Genomic DNA, 16103 nt, shown 5'->3' with positions numbered 1-16103 from the left:
CTAAAAGAAAGAAGATGGCAACATTAAATGCAAATGTGAGGAAGACATGTCACAACTTTAATGATGAAGACTTCAATACACTCCAAAGAGGTGTAGATGGGACATCACTAACTTATCGGTAATGATAATTGCAGGATGCCTACTAAAATTATGAGCTTAGTCTCAACAGAGGTGGTAAAGGTTGCGCGTCAACCAACAGCTCCATTTCATGGATTATGAAACAATTTCAAAAACAACTGAATGATTTAATACAATTTGCTGGAATTTGTTGAGTTCTTGAAAACAAATTTCACCTGTTTTCATTTTAGTCCTAAAGAGATTTGAAGTGAAGGACTTAACCATGGTTGTTTTGATGGGTGATTTGGGTTATATGAAATCAAATGAATTTAAAAATCAGTTGCATTTGGGGAGAAGCTCATTAAGTGTTTGTAATGTTATCATGTCTTATCAACAGCCAACAAAGTGAAGTTGTAAATTTTGTTTTAATCTTCAAACCTCAGAATAAGTCTGCTTCAAGAACGAAGCATAACATAACATTTATAATATTATTAATTATTATTAACAATATTTTAATGTTTATGTTGCCTGTGTTTGTACTGAGCAGGCTCAAAAAGCCTGGGATTTTTCAATGACTAATAGTGATGTAGCTTTTCTGAAGAATCGAAATGATTCTCATCAGAGGATCAGAGCCTCAAGCAATTGATAGGAATCATGAATATTTCAGTGAGCATGACCAATTGGATTGGAGAAAAGTGAGTGTCAACAGTTGAATGTTCAAATACTGTATGAGCGTACAAACTTCCATGACATAACAAATGGTAATGCTTAATAATTCCAAATCTTTTCATCTTCCATCTCCGTATCTCTCTCTAGCAACATTGGTCGGACGTGATGGTTAGTCAGCAGCAAGGATTTTGAAAGGGCTTTGGAGAAGGCACTGAACTATGGGTCACAGATAAATGTGAGATGGTAATTGACCCAGAGGAGGAAGGCGATTGGCATTCAGACAAGCAGGAGAATGCACATCTTGGATGGGAGGGCAACCTGAGTGCCATAGTTACAATTGTGTTCACGTTTGTCTTTCAGGCTTCTGCTTGATGGTGGAGTGGGAGTTTGGGGGAAGGAGCAGTTGTAGCTGATCATAGCAGCCATAGATGATAGTCTGCCTCTTTTCCTCTGAACAATTAACTATGAAACTGGTGCTGTTTGATTCTAGGAGGATGTGTGGTAGACCAGTCTGAACTATTGGGTGGTGAAGTGATACATAGTCCACTTCCACCCCAGGTAGAGAATTCAAAGGAGGAAGCGTTTATTTGCAGGACAATGGAATGTACTGATTGCCCAACATGACAGGCAACTAGAATCTTTGAGCAGGAGCTGACAAATCTTTGCTAGGAGGTAAGGGAGTTGAAGATAGATTTTGCATTTTTCTTCAAAAACATGCTGATGCTACAAAGCAGACCCATCTCAGTCGGGGCGTATGGGTGATCTACACCTGGCCAATACAAACATGTGGGTTGTATGCAGCTAGTATGGCAATAATACAAATGACTTTGATAGAGCCATTCTTGTCTGTTCCAAGTACAGGGTCAGTGCAAGCCCACAAGACAGCTAGCGATGAACTATCTACTGCTGGTCGTGCTTTTAGCACAAGAGGCTACAAGCTTCGGAAAGGAGTAGAAGACACTAGGGTGTCAACTCTTGCAGAGTGATCACTTCTCACTATCCATCCCCTTTGTGACTGCAATCCTTGGGCAGAGATGACAGGATGAATCTTTTGGTTTTGAGCAAATGTTTGTGCGGTGTTGTATAATGCAGATACAATTATAATTTAGTTTCTATGTTCTATTTGGGTCTGCTTTTAAGCATTTCATAAAATTATTTGAAGTAATTTTATTAGCATGAAATATTTTAATATTGCAACCAAATAGTTCAAACGGTGGGAATAGATGAACAACCGCACCGTATTAGAAGTCTTGCACAACAGCTGAAGTTGACATCAGAACTGTTTAAATTACTTAGTCATATCGCAAGGTAACCTGTTCATACCAACCCGACATCCTAAATTACTTGAAGTCAGAGATAATAAAAACTGCTGATGCTGGAGAATCTGAGATAACATGGTGTAGAGCTGGATGAACACAGCAGGCCAAGCAGCATCAGTGGAGCAGGAAAGCAGAAAATTTTCTGAGGAAGGGTCCAGACCCAAAACGTCAGCTTTCTTGGCCTGCTGTGTTCATCCAGCTCTACACCTTGTTATCTACATTAATCTAATCCCATTTACCACCATTTAGCCCATGTCACTCTAACTCCTTCCTATTCATATATCCCTTCAGATGCCTTTTGAATGTTAAGTGTATCCATCTCTACCACTTCCTTTGGCAGCTCATTCCATACATGCACCACCCACTGTGTGAAAATGTTGCCCCTTAAGTCCCTTTTAAATCTTTCCCTTCACATTGTAAACCTATGTGCTCTGGTTTTGACCTACCTTACACTGGGAAAAAAGACTTTGCTGATTCATCATAAACCATGCCCCTCCTGATTTTATAAACTTCTATTAGGTCAACCCTCAGCCTCCAGTGCTCTGAGCAAAATAGTCCCAGTCTCTCCCTATGGCTTAAACCCTCCAACCCTGGCAACTTCCTTGTAAATCTTTTCTGAACCCTTTCAAGTTCACAACATCTTTCTTATTAGGAGGGAGACCCGAACTGAATGTAGTATTCCAAAAGTGGCCTAACCAATGTCCTGTACAGCTGCAACACCACATCCTAATTCCTGTGCTCAATGTGCTGACCAATAAAGGCAAGAGCACCAAATGCCCTCTTCGTTACCCTTTCTACCTGTGACTCCACTTTCAAGGAACTGTGAACCTGAACCCCAAGACCTCTTTGTTCAGCAACACTCCCCTGGACTCTACCATTACGTGTCGAAGTCCTACCCTGATTTGCCTTACCAAAATGCAACACTTTATACTTATCTAAATGAAACTCCATGTGCTACATCTTGGCCCATCAACTCTTCCGATCAAGGTCCCATTGCACTCTGAGGCAATCTGCTTGACTGTCCGTACACCAACAGTCTTGGAGTGATCCGCAAACATACTAACCATACCTCCTATATATGCATCCAAATCATTTATACAAATAACAAAAAGCAGTGGGCCCTGCACCGATCCTTGCAGCACACTGCTGGTCATTGGTCTCCAGCCTGAGAAACATCCTTCCACCACCATCCTTTGTCTCCTACCTTCAAGCCAATTTTGTATCCAAATTTTGTAAACAAGATTACAATGAGTTACAATGACTTACAATGAGTTTGTGCTCTAAGATAAAATGTCATTTATTTCCTTTCATTTATACTGTTCTTTTGTCCAATTTCCTGAAGGAGATACTGCTTGCCACTGTCAATGTCAAAATGCATCCGTCACCAGCTGCTCAAGTAATCACTGGTCCTGTAGCTTTCTGAGGAGGCTTGTGAGGTGTCGTAAGAGTGACATCCATGTTGATATTCTCTATTTCATTGAAATCTAGTGCAATCCCATCTGGAGAGGCGAAATGCCAATCCTTTCCGCCAAGCGAAGTGTAAAATGCACCACTAGCTACCACATAACATAACTGGAGAGTGCTATAATATTCTGCTTGACTGTCCAGCAACTGGAAACATGTTATCAGCATTTTGATTGTCCTCCCCAACACTGGATTTGTGCAGATGTGCTGCAGTTGAATCTTTGCTTCATTGTTGGTCCAATGGTAAGATGTCATTAGCCATAATTTTAACAGTTAAACTTTGTCATGAAATAGTCATTTAGATTTGGGATGGAAAGTAGCCAATACTGGGACAAAAGGTGATCGCCAATGGAAATTGTATCACAGATAATAGGAACTGCAGGTGCTGGAGATTCCAAGATAACAAGGTGTAGAGCTGGATGAACACAGCAGGCCAAGCAGCATCAGAGGAGCAGGAAAGCTGATATTTCGGGCCTAGATCCCAGATCCAGGAAAGTGAGACTTAACCTGTTACTGTTCCTCTAGTTGCATGAGGGGTGATCCAAAATCAAATAAGAACCATGACAGCTTGGAATTGAGTGAGGCTAAAAGCTGTTTCTTCAAACCACCCTTCAAAGTTTGCACTGCTTCCTTTTGCCAGGATGATGGGTGGCATGGAGCTGTCGTGACATGTTGGATGCCATTCAACTTTAAGAAATAATGAAATTCCCTGCTGGTAAACAATGACCCGTTATGAGTGGAAAATCTTCTGGGGCTCCATGTGGTAAAAAAAAGTATGTAGTTTTCCTGTTGTCATCCCAGTGTTTGATAAATAGAATCTATGCACATCTCATCGCTTTCAGTTAGCATCTACAATGACAAAGAACATTGAACCCATGAAAGGACTTGCGTAGTCAACATGAAATTGAGTCCTATGTTTACTTGACAATTACAATTAATGCAGGGGACTGCTGGAAGTAGGTTTTGACCTTGTTGACTCCCAGGACACTCAGGACACTGCCCTTCCAGTGGCTATGCCTGCATCCAGGTCTGACTTCTTACCAACATCTTCATTTTGGAAACCCCTGGATGGCCCTGGTGGGGTTCATCCAGAATTTGCTGATGACCTTTGCCCAAGACAATCACTCTTAGAATACCTCCCGGATGGTATTCTAACTTGTAAGTAAAAGCACTTAGTATTAATGCCCATTGCTGAATGCTATGCAAAGTTATGGCTGGCATTGCCTTGCCCTGCTTAAGCAAAGTAAATGTTTATGGTCTGTGATTATCATAAATTTTTGTCCAACAGTAACATTCTTGTTGACTTTGTAGCCCATGTAAGTCACTTGGGGCCCTGAAACATGCATTGTTCCCTTCTTAGGCATACACCTGCCGTGGGGAAAAAAAAACCTCAGGATTTTTCCTGATTAGTTTTTCCCGTTTTTGGATGTCATCTATGCCAATGGTGACCTGAGGTAGATCTTGCAAAATGTTTTGTATTGTCAACTGAAAGATTGAACATGCTGATGATACCCCACTGGAAGTCTTGCATATTGGTATAAGCCTTTATGGGTAATTATTGTTGAATTAATCTGAGAATTTTGGTCGAAATGCAATTGCAAGTAAGTGTGGCTCAAGTCTAGCTACGTGAAGGACAGCACCCCTTACCTGCTTTGCATATAAATCCCCTTTCTCAGGTATTGGGTATTTGTCCAATTGTGAAAAATGGTTTACTATTTGTTTAAAATTGACACAAAGGCAAACTGACCCACTGGGCTTCAAGATCAATAAAATTGGTGCTTCCTATTCTGTGGACTGGACCGATTTGATGATTCCTTGATTGTCTAGCCTCTTGATTTCTGCCTCTACTTTTGTCGGAAAGGCAAATGGCACTGGGCAGACCTTGCAGAATTGTGGAATTTCTTCCTGGTCAACATGGAAGATGGCCTTGGCTCCTTTGATTGCCCCTAGACATGCAACAAAAAACAAAGAAAATTACAGCACAGGAACAGGCCCTTCGGCCCTCCAAGCCTACGCCGATCGAGACCCTCTGTCTAAACCTGTCATCTACTTTCTAAGGGTCTGCATCCCTTTGCTCCCTGCCTATCCATGCAACTGCCCAGATACATCTTAAAAGACACTATCATGTCTACGTTTACCACCTCTGCTGGCAACACATTCCAGGGACCTACCACCCTCTGCGTAAAGAACTTTCCACGTATATATCCCCCTTAAGCTTTCCTCCTCTCACTTTGAACTCATGACCCCTAGTAATTGAGTCCCCCACTCTGGGGAAAAAAGCTTCTTGTTATCCACCTTGTTGATATCCCTCATGATTTTGTATACCTCAATCCAGTCCCCCTTCAATCTCTGTCTTTCTAATGAAAATAATCCTAATCTACTCAACCTTTCTTTGTAGCTAGTGCCCTCCATGCCAGGCAACTTCCTGGTGAACCTCCTCCGCACCCCCTCCAAAGCATCCACATCTTTTTGGTAATGTGGTGACCAGAACTGAACACAGTACGCTAAATGTGGCTGAACCAAAGTCTTATACAACTGTGACATGACCTGCCAACTCTTGCACTCAGTACCCTGTCCGATGAAGGAAATCATGCCATATGCATTCTTGACCACCCTATTGACCTGTGTTGCCACCTTCAGGGAACAATGGACCTGAACCCCTAGATCTCTCTGTACATCAATTTTCCCCAGGACTATTCCAATTACTATATAGTTTGCTCTTGAATTAGACCTACCAAAATGCATCACCTTGCAGTTGCCCAGATTGAACTCCATCTGCCATTTATCTGCCCAACTCTCAAATCTATCTTTATTTTGCTGTAATCTCTGACAGTCCCCTTCATTATCTGCTACTCCACCAACCTTTGTGTCATCTGCAAACTTGCTAATCAGACCATCTATACCTTCCTCCAAATCATTTACGTATATCACAGTGGTCCCAGCACAAATCCCTGTGGAACACCACTAGTCACAGGTCTCCAATTTGAGAAACTCCCTCCCACTACTACTCTCTGTCTCCTGTTGCCTAGCCAGTTTATTTATCCACCTAGCTAGCACACCCTGGACACCAAGCCACTTCACTTTCTACATCAGCCTGCCATGGGGATCCTTATCGAATGCCTTATTGAAGTCCATGTATATGATATCAACAGCCTTTCCCTCATCAATCAACTTTGTCATGTCCTCAAAGAATTCTATTAAGTTGGTAAGACATGACCTTCCCTGTACAAAACCATATTGTCTATCACTGATAAGCCCATTTTCTTGCAAATGGGAATAGATCTTATCCCTCAATATCTTCTCCAGCAACTTCCCTACTACTGATGTCAGGCTCACCGGTCAATAATTACCTGGATTATCCCTGCAACCCTTCTTAAACAAGGGGACAACATTAGCAATTCTCCAGTCCTCTGGGACCTCACCCATGTTTAAGGATGCTGCAAAGATATCTGTAAAGGCCCTGGCTGTTTCCTCTCTTGCGGCCCTCAACAACCTGGGACTGATCCCATCCAGACCTGGGGACTTGTCCACCTTAATGCCTTTTAGGATACACAACGTTTCCTCCCTCCTTATGCCGACTTGACCTACAATAATCAAACATCTATCCCTAACCTCAACATTAAATATGTCCCTCTCCTTGGTGAATACTGATGCCAAGTACCCGTTAAGAATGTCACCCATTTTCTCTGATTCAACGCATAACTTTCCTTCTTTGTCCTTAAGTGGGCCAATCCTTTCTCTAGTTACCCTCTTGCTCTTTATATGTGAATAGAAGGCTTCAGGATTTTTCTTAACCATGTTTGCTAAAGATATCTCATGTCCCCTTTTAGCCCTTTTAATTCCTCGTTTCAGATTTGCCCTACATTCCCAATATTCTTCTAAAGCTTTGTCTGTCTTCAGTTGCCTAGACCTTAAGTGTGCTTCCTTTTTCCTCTTAGCTAGTTGGACAATTTGACCTGTCATTCATGGTTCCCTAATCTTGCCATTTCTATCCCTCATTTTCACAGGAACATGTCTCTCCTGCACGCTAATCAACCTCTCTTTAAAAGCCACCCACATATCAAATGTGGATTTACCTTCAAACAGTTTCTCCCAATCTACATTTTCCAGATCCAGCCGAATTTTGGTATAGTTGGCCCTCCCCCAGTTTAGAACTTTTCCTTTAGGACCACTCATCTTTGTCCATGAATATTGTAAAACTTACGGAATTGGAAGACTTCTGTGTACTAAATTAAGACTTCACTCAAAAAGTCATTTTCTAAATGAAAAATGCTGAGCTAATCTAGGTGAATCTCTCGCAACCAATTTTGCCCCATTAGCTTGGGCCTGAGCCTTTTACTACAATCACTTTAAGCTGAACCAGCTGCTTTTCATAAGAGATCAAAACTGAGTTGTACCCTAAATCTGTAAAAGTTCCCCAGTATTGGTTCTCTGCCTAGCTGAGGTCTTATGCAAAGTGCTGGAGCCCAGAGCAAATTTTATTAAAAACTCATTCTGTGATCACTGACGTGGCCATGATGATAATCATCTCCATCAGAATCAGTTGACCATGTAACCAGACTTTTAAGTTGATTGGTTCTGATTTTGATGTTGTTAGGCCGTTTAACTGTTCCAAACAAGATAATAAGTGGACCTTCCGGGGTATGAACTTGTCTGGATATAGAACATAGAACATAGAACATAACAGCACAGTACAGGCCCTTTGGCCCTCAATGTTTTGCCGACCTGCCATACCAATCCGAAGCCCATCTAACCTACACTATTCCATGTACATCCACATGCTTGTCCAATGGCGACTTAAATGTACTTAAAGTTGGCGAATCTGCTACCGTTGCAGGCAAAGTGTTCCATACCCTTACTACTCTCTGAGTAAAGAAACTACCTTTGTCATCTGTCCTATATCTTTCACCCCTCAATTTAAAGCTATGCCCCCTCGTGCTCGCCGTCACCATCCTAGGAAAAAGGCTCTCCCTATCCACCCTATCTAACCCATTGATTATTTTATATGTCTCAATTAAGTCAACTCTCAACCTTCTTCTCTCTAACAAAAACAGCCTCAAGTCCCTCAGCCTTTCCTCATAAGACCTTTCCTCCATACCAGGCAACATCCTAGTAAATCTCCTCTGCATCCTTTCCAAAGCTTTCACATCCTTCTTATAATGCGGTGACCAGAACTGTATGCAATATTCCAAGTGTGTCCGCACCAGAGTTTTGTACAGCTGCAGCATAACTTCATGGTTCCAGAACTCGATCCCGCTATTAATAAAAGCTAAAACACTGAATGCCTTCTTAACGGCCCTGTCAACCTGGGTGGCAACTTTCAAGAATATCCTCTTCGATACTGGCTTGAGTTATCTAACTCAATTTCGGTCTACTAGGACACTTTTGCTGTCTTTTGTCCACATACTGGCAGCAATTACAATGGTTTGCTGGCCAGGACCCTGTAGAAAATTTTAACCATTTCATCGAGGCTTCGCTTTGTTTTGGAGTTTTGCTCTGAGATGACCTAGAGGTCCTCTGGTCTGGTTATGTACCTGAGTGATGATATGCAATTGCCTTTAGCTCTCCGGGTCGTTAATGGCAATAACAGCATTTATATCTCCCCGACACTACCATTCCTATCATAGAGTCATTCAGCATGGAAACAGACCCTTCAATCCAACCAGTCCATGGCAAACCTAATCCCAAACTAAATTAGTCCCAATTGCCTGCTCCTGGCCCATGTCCCTTCAAGCCTTTTCTATTCATGTACTTATCTACAAGTCTTTTAAACATTGTAATTGTACCCACAGCCACCACTTCCTCAGGAAGTTCATTTCATGTGTGAGCCACCCTCTGTGTTTTAAAAAAAAATTCCCCCCCATGTCATTTTTAAATTTCTCTTCTCTCACCTTAAGAGGGTACCCTTAACCTGGAAATGCCCCATCCTAGAGAAAAGACAACACTAGTAACCCTATCTGTATCCCTCATTACTTTATAAACTTCTCTCAGGTTGCCTCTCAAGCTCCTGTGTTCCAGTGAGAAAGGTCCCAGCCTATCTAGCCCTTCTTTATAAGTCAAACCTTCCATACCTGCCAGCATCATGTTAAATCTCTTCTGAACCTTCTGTGGCTTAATAATATCCTTCTGGATGATCAGAGCATTCCTTTTCAAAATGCAGAGCTACCACCACACCCATCTCGTCCCATCCCTACAACCTGACGTGAATGGCTTCTTGTGTCTGGTGCAATAGTCAGTTTGCTAATTCATACAAGGAGCAAATGAGTTAAGGCTCCTCTATTCCTATGTCTGGAATTCCCATATCATGCTAATAAAGTGAAGCCCTCCTTTTCGTGACCATTAAACACTCTAAAGTTACACTTAATGTAAGCAGTATGATAATCCCCTAGGTCAAAGAGTATTTCCTTCTGTTGACATATAAGCACAGCTCCATTCCATCCATCATCCAATGGTCTGGCAGAAAGATCAACCCAAACTTTGGATTTAAAGAAACAGCCTACTTGATACCAAACTGTCCCATTTCCAATTTGATTGTAGGCCACCTGTTATGCATCTACAGGGATAGCTCCACGAAAATTGCTCATTGGGCGAAGGCTTTGCACCAGGCTAAATCGGATCTTCCTGGACCTGGAGGTGAGGGTGAAATGGCATCAGAAACACCAATGCTGCATAAAAGACTCCAACTAGTGAGAGACAGTTTACTTCAGAGGTTGAAGTTTAATGTAGGAACCTCAGGAATGGCCCTACATGTGTAAGAGAAATGGATGATGTGACATCAGGCTCAGTGATGTATAAAGGTTTTGCAGGTGTGCTGGTCCTGAACAAGCATGTAGACCATAGGAAAGCTGCAAACTTACAAATGGTATAGGAGAAAAACATGCCTGACTTCTTGACTGCCTTCCTGACTGTTCTGGAACCAGTGAGCTCTTCCTCTCAGTCAAGTGTACAAGAAACCTTGGAATCTGAGCTGGACATGATAGTGCCTAGACCACTTAATGAGTGTCTGCTTAATGTGGACCGCAACTTTCCCCCTACAGTGATCGAGAACGCCCTTGACCGCGTCTCCCGTATTTCCCGCAACACATCCCTCACACCCCGCCCCTGCCACAACCGCCCTAAGAGGATCCCCCTCGTTCTCACACACCACCCTACCAACCTCCGGATACAACGCATCATCCTCCAACACTTTCGCCATTTACAATCCGACCCCACCACCCAAGACATTTTTCCATCCCCACCCCTGTCTGCTTTCCGGAGAGACCACTCTCTCTGTGACTCCCTTGTTCGCTCCACACTGCCCTCCAACCCCACCACACCCGGCACCTTCCCCTGCAACCGCAGGAAATGCTACACTTGCCCCCACACCTCCTCCCTCACCCCTATCCCAGGCCCCAGGATGACATTCCACATTAAGCAGAGGTTCACCTGCACATCTGCCAATGTGGTATACTGCATCCATTGTACCCAGTGTGGCTTCCTCTACATTGGGAAACCAAGCGGAGGCTTGGAGACCGCTTTGCAGAACACCTGCGCTCAGTTCGCAACAAACAACTGCACCTCCCAGTCACAAACCATTTCCACTCCCCCTCCCATTCTCTAGATGACATGTCCATCATGGGCCTCCTGCAGTGCCACAATGATGCCACCTGAAGGCTGCAGGAACAGCAACTCATATTCCGCTTGGGAACCCTGCAGCCTAATGGTATCAATGTGGACTTCACCAGTTTCAAAATCTCCCTTTCCCCTACTGCATCCCTAAACCAGCCCAGTTCGTCCCCTCCCCCCACTGCACCACACAACCAGCCCAGCTCTTCCTCCCCACCCGCTGCATCCCAAAACCAGTCCAACCTGTCTCTGCCTCCCTAACCGGTTCTTCCTCTCACCCATCCCTTCCTCCCACCCCAAGCCACACCCCCATCTACCTACTAACTTCATCCCACCTCCTTGACCTGTCCGTCTTCCCTGGACTGACCTATCCCCTCCCTACCTCCCCACCTATACTCTCTCCACCTATCTTCTTTACTCTCCATCTTCGGTCCGCCTCCCCCTCTCTCCCTATTTATTCCAGTTCCCTCTCCCCATCCCACTCTCTGGTGAAGGGTCTAGGCCCGAAATGTCAGCTTTTGTGCTCCTGAGATGCTGCTTGGCCTGCTGTGTTCATCCAGCCTCACATTTTATTATCTTGGAATTCTCCAGCATCTGCAGTTCCCATTATCTCCAGCTGGAGATAGCACCTGTATGAATCAGAGCCTTAATCCAGCAGAGGTAGACCTTCATCAGTGTGACATTCAGAACCTATACACTTCTAACAAGGTTGCAGCTATGATTAAAGGTTGCAAACTCATCTTGGATTGACAAGTACGGGGTGATGTAACTTCGTTTGATCCCACTTCCCCCGCCCGAAATGAATGGGTGAACGCCATCACCCACTTTGCCTCTGTGAGTCTCAACGGCTGGAAGCAAGCCACAGAAAGCACAAACATGCCCTCATCAAATCGGGGCCCCAGCTGCGTGCGGATGCCGGCTATTGCCATGGAGAGTGTCAGCCAATGAGGTGAGCTGGTCTGGTCGGACCGATTCCTGTTTGTTACAAGTTCAAAGGCTCTGTTTGTTCTTAAGGAAAAAAGGACGAACAAATGAGCTGAGCAGGTTCTCAGTTCTCTGTCAAGGACAGCGCACGTCCAGGAACACGATGCTGGTAAGCCAGTGCAGGTGGATCCATATCATTCCTTGTTTTACCATAGCATTCAAAATGGGATGTAATTACCTTTGTTCAACCTTTCTCATTTGAAAATTAGTTTAATGAATAATGTTTTACGCGTTGGCTGCCAACTGATGAAATTTTGACTGGGTGTTATGTTCAGTCAGAAATTTAAAGCGTTTGTTGTAAATTTCCCAGCGTATTCACGTTGGATCTTTCAAGCCTTTGTCAGAAATCTGGATCTGAACCGAGCTTGGTTGAAAAACACAAATAATCCAGCTAGGAATCCAGGCATTCCTTGCGCTGACAGTATTTTGTAAAATAACTAACAATTTAAATACTTGATGACAGCTGTTTATAGGACAATTGATACTTTTTTTAAAATTGCAGTTTCATTTCTAGGCATCACACTAACTCAATTTTTAATGTGGGAAATCTGACAGTCACGTGAAATATGAAAACATTTGTTTTGTATAACATTCATTTCGCTTTCTCATTTCACCCCAGTTATTGTCTGAATGAAGTGCTGTAACTGAGTAAAACCCACGCCCATTGATTTCCACCATTGCCTTAGAACAAGATTTTTAAAAAGGCAAAATATGTATCCAATTTTGCCTTTTATTAACGTTGCGTTGTGGGAATGAATAGAAATGAGTGCAATAAGATGGTTCGGGATAACAGGATTCAGTAAGTAACCCACTTTCTCGAGATGGAGCACTGAGAACCTTTGATCGCATAGCTGACAGGATGTAGCTCACGACCACAGGTTTTCCTTATCCTGATTGGATTCGACACTATAGCTGCATCAGTAAGGCTGACGTTGAGATACAAACATTGTCGCACAACCTATTGATTGATTAATTAGTTATTTGATTTAGTTAATTTCTTAATTGTCTGAAGACTAAATGTGAATGTCTTGTGTAACAAACCATGTTCCATTTTAATGGTAAATACGTTTTTGGAAAGTAACGGTAATTTCGATATTTCCAATCAACTATTCAAACTTATTATTACACACATGTGGAGCAGGCGGGGCTTGAACCCGGACTGGGAAAACATACATGTTTCACAAAATAAACATTTGACATTATGGACCCCAAAAATAATTAGTGAATTAGCTTAAATATTTCAGTTAAAATGTGTTTGTGTCACCTAACCAAAAAGTTAATGGTGCTTTAAGTGTTTAATCACCTCTAGTTCTGTTTTGTAAAATGACAAACACATTTCAAAAAGTAAACAAGGAAATTGAGGGTGATAGAATGAATATATTGTTCAATAAATGAACGATGGGTGTGGAATTTTAAAATAACCTTTCTGAACTTCACAGACAAATCAAAATATTGGCTTGTACCACTATTTATTCAGACATAATGGGAACTGCAGATGCTGGAGAATCCGACATAACAAAGTGTGAAGCTGGATGAACACAGCAGGCCAAACAGCATCTTAGGAGCACAAAAGCTTATGTTTTGGGCCTAGACCCCTCATCAGAAAAATGATGATGAAGAAGGGTCTAGGCCCAAAAAGTCAGCTTTTGTGCTCCTAAGATGCTGCTTTGCCTGCTGTGTTCATCCAGCTCCACAATTTGTTATCACCAATATTTATTCAGTTTGGACAGAGTATGATTTCTGGATACTTGTTTGATTTTTAGCATCTGTAAATGAATGACCTTTTAAAACTTTTTCAATAATAGTAAGACAACTTGCTGAGTAACTTACTGTGGTTTTGTGAGCTCACTATTATTAATTATTATCCCCCAACAATATTTCATTTGTCAAATTACTATAAAATATGCCTAGTAAAGGAAGATTAAAAAATGAGTACCTTATCTGGCAGACTTTCCCATGTGATACCTACTTACAGGTTTCAGTGTTCCATGACACTGACTTACCAGCCACCTTGTGAAAGATGGGACTTGAAGCCACAGGTTTGTGAAATAATCTCAATTCCTATTAGATCCAAATAGTCGTCTTAAACAGTGCCTTAACACTCAACAGACTATGATTAGAGAAGCAGCAGGAATGTAACCAGTATTCTGAAACAGTAAATTCTACAATCCCTTTGCAAAGGATTTTGTATGGTAGAGTGATCATAGCATGCTCGAAATTCAAAGTCTGTTGGTGGACGAGAAACTGGACTCCCACACTGGGTAACAAAGGTAATTGTGTAGACATGATTTGGTCCTAATGGACTGAGCAAGAAGATTAAAAGGCAGGACAGTTGATGAACAGTGGCAGATAGTTAAGGAGATACTCAATTGACCCCAAATAAAATTTATTCCACAAAGAAAGAAAGAATGTAAGAGGGGAAAAATATCCATGGTCAAGCAAGGCAGTTAAAGATAATATAAAAACAAGAACTAAGACATACCATATTGCAAAAGCGAGTGGCAATCGGAAAGATTGGGAAACTTTAAAGATTAACAATGGATTGCTAAAATAAAATCATACAAACAGCAGAGGTAAATTATGAAAGAAAACTAGTGCAAACTATAAAAATGGATATTTAAAGCTTCTATAAATATATAAAATCAAAGAGTAACTAAATGAATGTTGGTCCATTGGAGGATGAGAGTAGGAATAATACTGAAGAATGCAGAAACAGTGGAGTCACAAAAGCAATATTATGCTTCAGTTTCCACAGTTTAGGACACCAACAGATAATGCAGATATTATAGAAAAGAAGGCAGCACAGTGGCTAAGTGGTTAGCGCTGCTGCCTCACAGCACCAGGAACCAGGGTTTGATTCCACTCTCAGGTGACTGTCTGTGTGGAGTTTGTACATTCTCCGAGTGTCTGCTTGACCTCCCATAGTCCAAAGATGTGGAGGGTAGGTGAATTGGCCATGCTAATTTGCACATAGCGTTCACGAATGTGCAGATTAAGTGGGCTATGGGAAGATGAGTCTGGTTGGGATGCTATGAGGGTTGGTGTGGATTTCAATGGCCAGTTTCCACACTGTAGGGATTCTGATATAAGGAATGGAACTTAGAAAACTCCCCATCACTAGGAATACAGTACTGAACAAACTATTGGGATTGAATGCAAACAGGTTCCTGCAGCCTGATGGTTTACATTCAAAGGGTCTAAGAGAAGTGACAGATCTAGTGGTTATGATATTCCAAAATTGTCTGCATACAGGAAAGGATGCAATGGATTGGGGAAAATGCTAATGTAACACCTTTATTCAAAAAGGGAGGGAGCAAGAAAGTAGAAAGCTACAGACCAGTTGCTTTAACGGTTTTTGGAAAATTGTTGGAATCCATGGAAAGTAAAACAGGACATTTGGAAAACCAAAATGTGACCATTAGAATGAACACAATATTTTGTATGGTAAATCATGTTTGACTAATCACAAAGTGAATGATGAGAATTCAGTAGATGAGTTTTCTCTGGACTTTTAGAAGGCAATTGATAGGGTTCCACGCAAAAGTTTATAAAGTAAGATCACATGGGGTTAACAGTAAATTATTAGCTTGGGAAGAGGTTTGGCTAACTAACAGAAAGCAATGAGTTGGGAGAAATGGGTGTTTTTCCACTTAGCAAAACATAACTAGTGGGGTGCCAGTGTTTAACCCTCTTTAGAGCCTATATTAATGACTTGGATGCTGCAAAAGAAAGTACTGCAGCCAAATTTACAGATAATGCTAATGCAGGTGGGAAAGTAATTGGCAGTGAAGAAATAAGGAATTTACAAAAGGATATAGATAGGGTAGGTGAATGGGCCAAAAATTTGTCAGATGAAGTTTAATGTGGATAAGTGTGAGGTTATCCATTTTGGTTGGAGGAATAGAAAGGCAACTTATGATGTAAATGGAAAGAAACTTCAGAAGACTTCAAAGCATAGGCTTCTGGATGTTCTCATGCATGAATCACAGCAAGTTAGTATTTGGG

At 42.0% G+C, this 16103-nt stretch overlaps 1 protein-coding gene across 5 annotated transcripts in view; it reads left to right on the top strand.

Annotated features, from left to right (window-relative positions):
* The first annotated feature begins 11792 nt into the window (after positions 1-11792).
* The window catches only part of elovl2 (ELOVL fatty acid elongase 2), a 203096-nt gene continuing 198785 nt past the window's right edge, over positions 11793-16103 (top strand). For 3 of the 5 annotated variants that reach the window (XM_059653689.1, XM_048522814.2, XM_059653690.1), the window contains exon 1: positions 12085-12207. In XM_059653689.1, coding sequence (XP_059509672.1) covers positions 12202-12207 — 6 coding nt within the window. In that variant the 5' untranslated portion in view covers positions 12085-12201. Of the gene's footprint in view, positions 12064-12084; positions 12222-16103 lie in introns of those variants that run through there. The other 2 variants (XM_048522824.2, XM_048522834.2) reach the window with 2 other exon arrangements.

This window comes from Stegostoma tigrinum, chromosome 2 (assembly GCF_030684315.1).
Source record: "Stegostoma tigrinum isolate sSteTig4 chromosome 2, sSteTig4.hap1, whole genome shotgun sequence".
NCBI lineage: Eukaryota > Metazoa > Chordata > Chondrichthyes > Orectolobiformes > Stegostomatidae > Stegostoma > Stegostoma tigrinum.
This window is presented reverse-complemented; position numbering and strand designations above follow the sequence as displayed.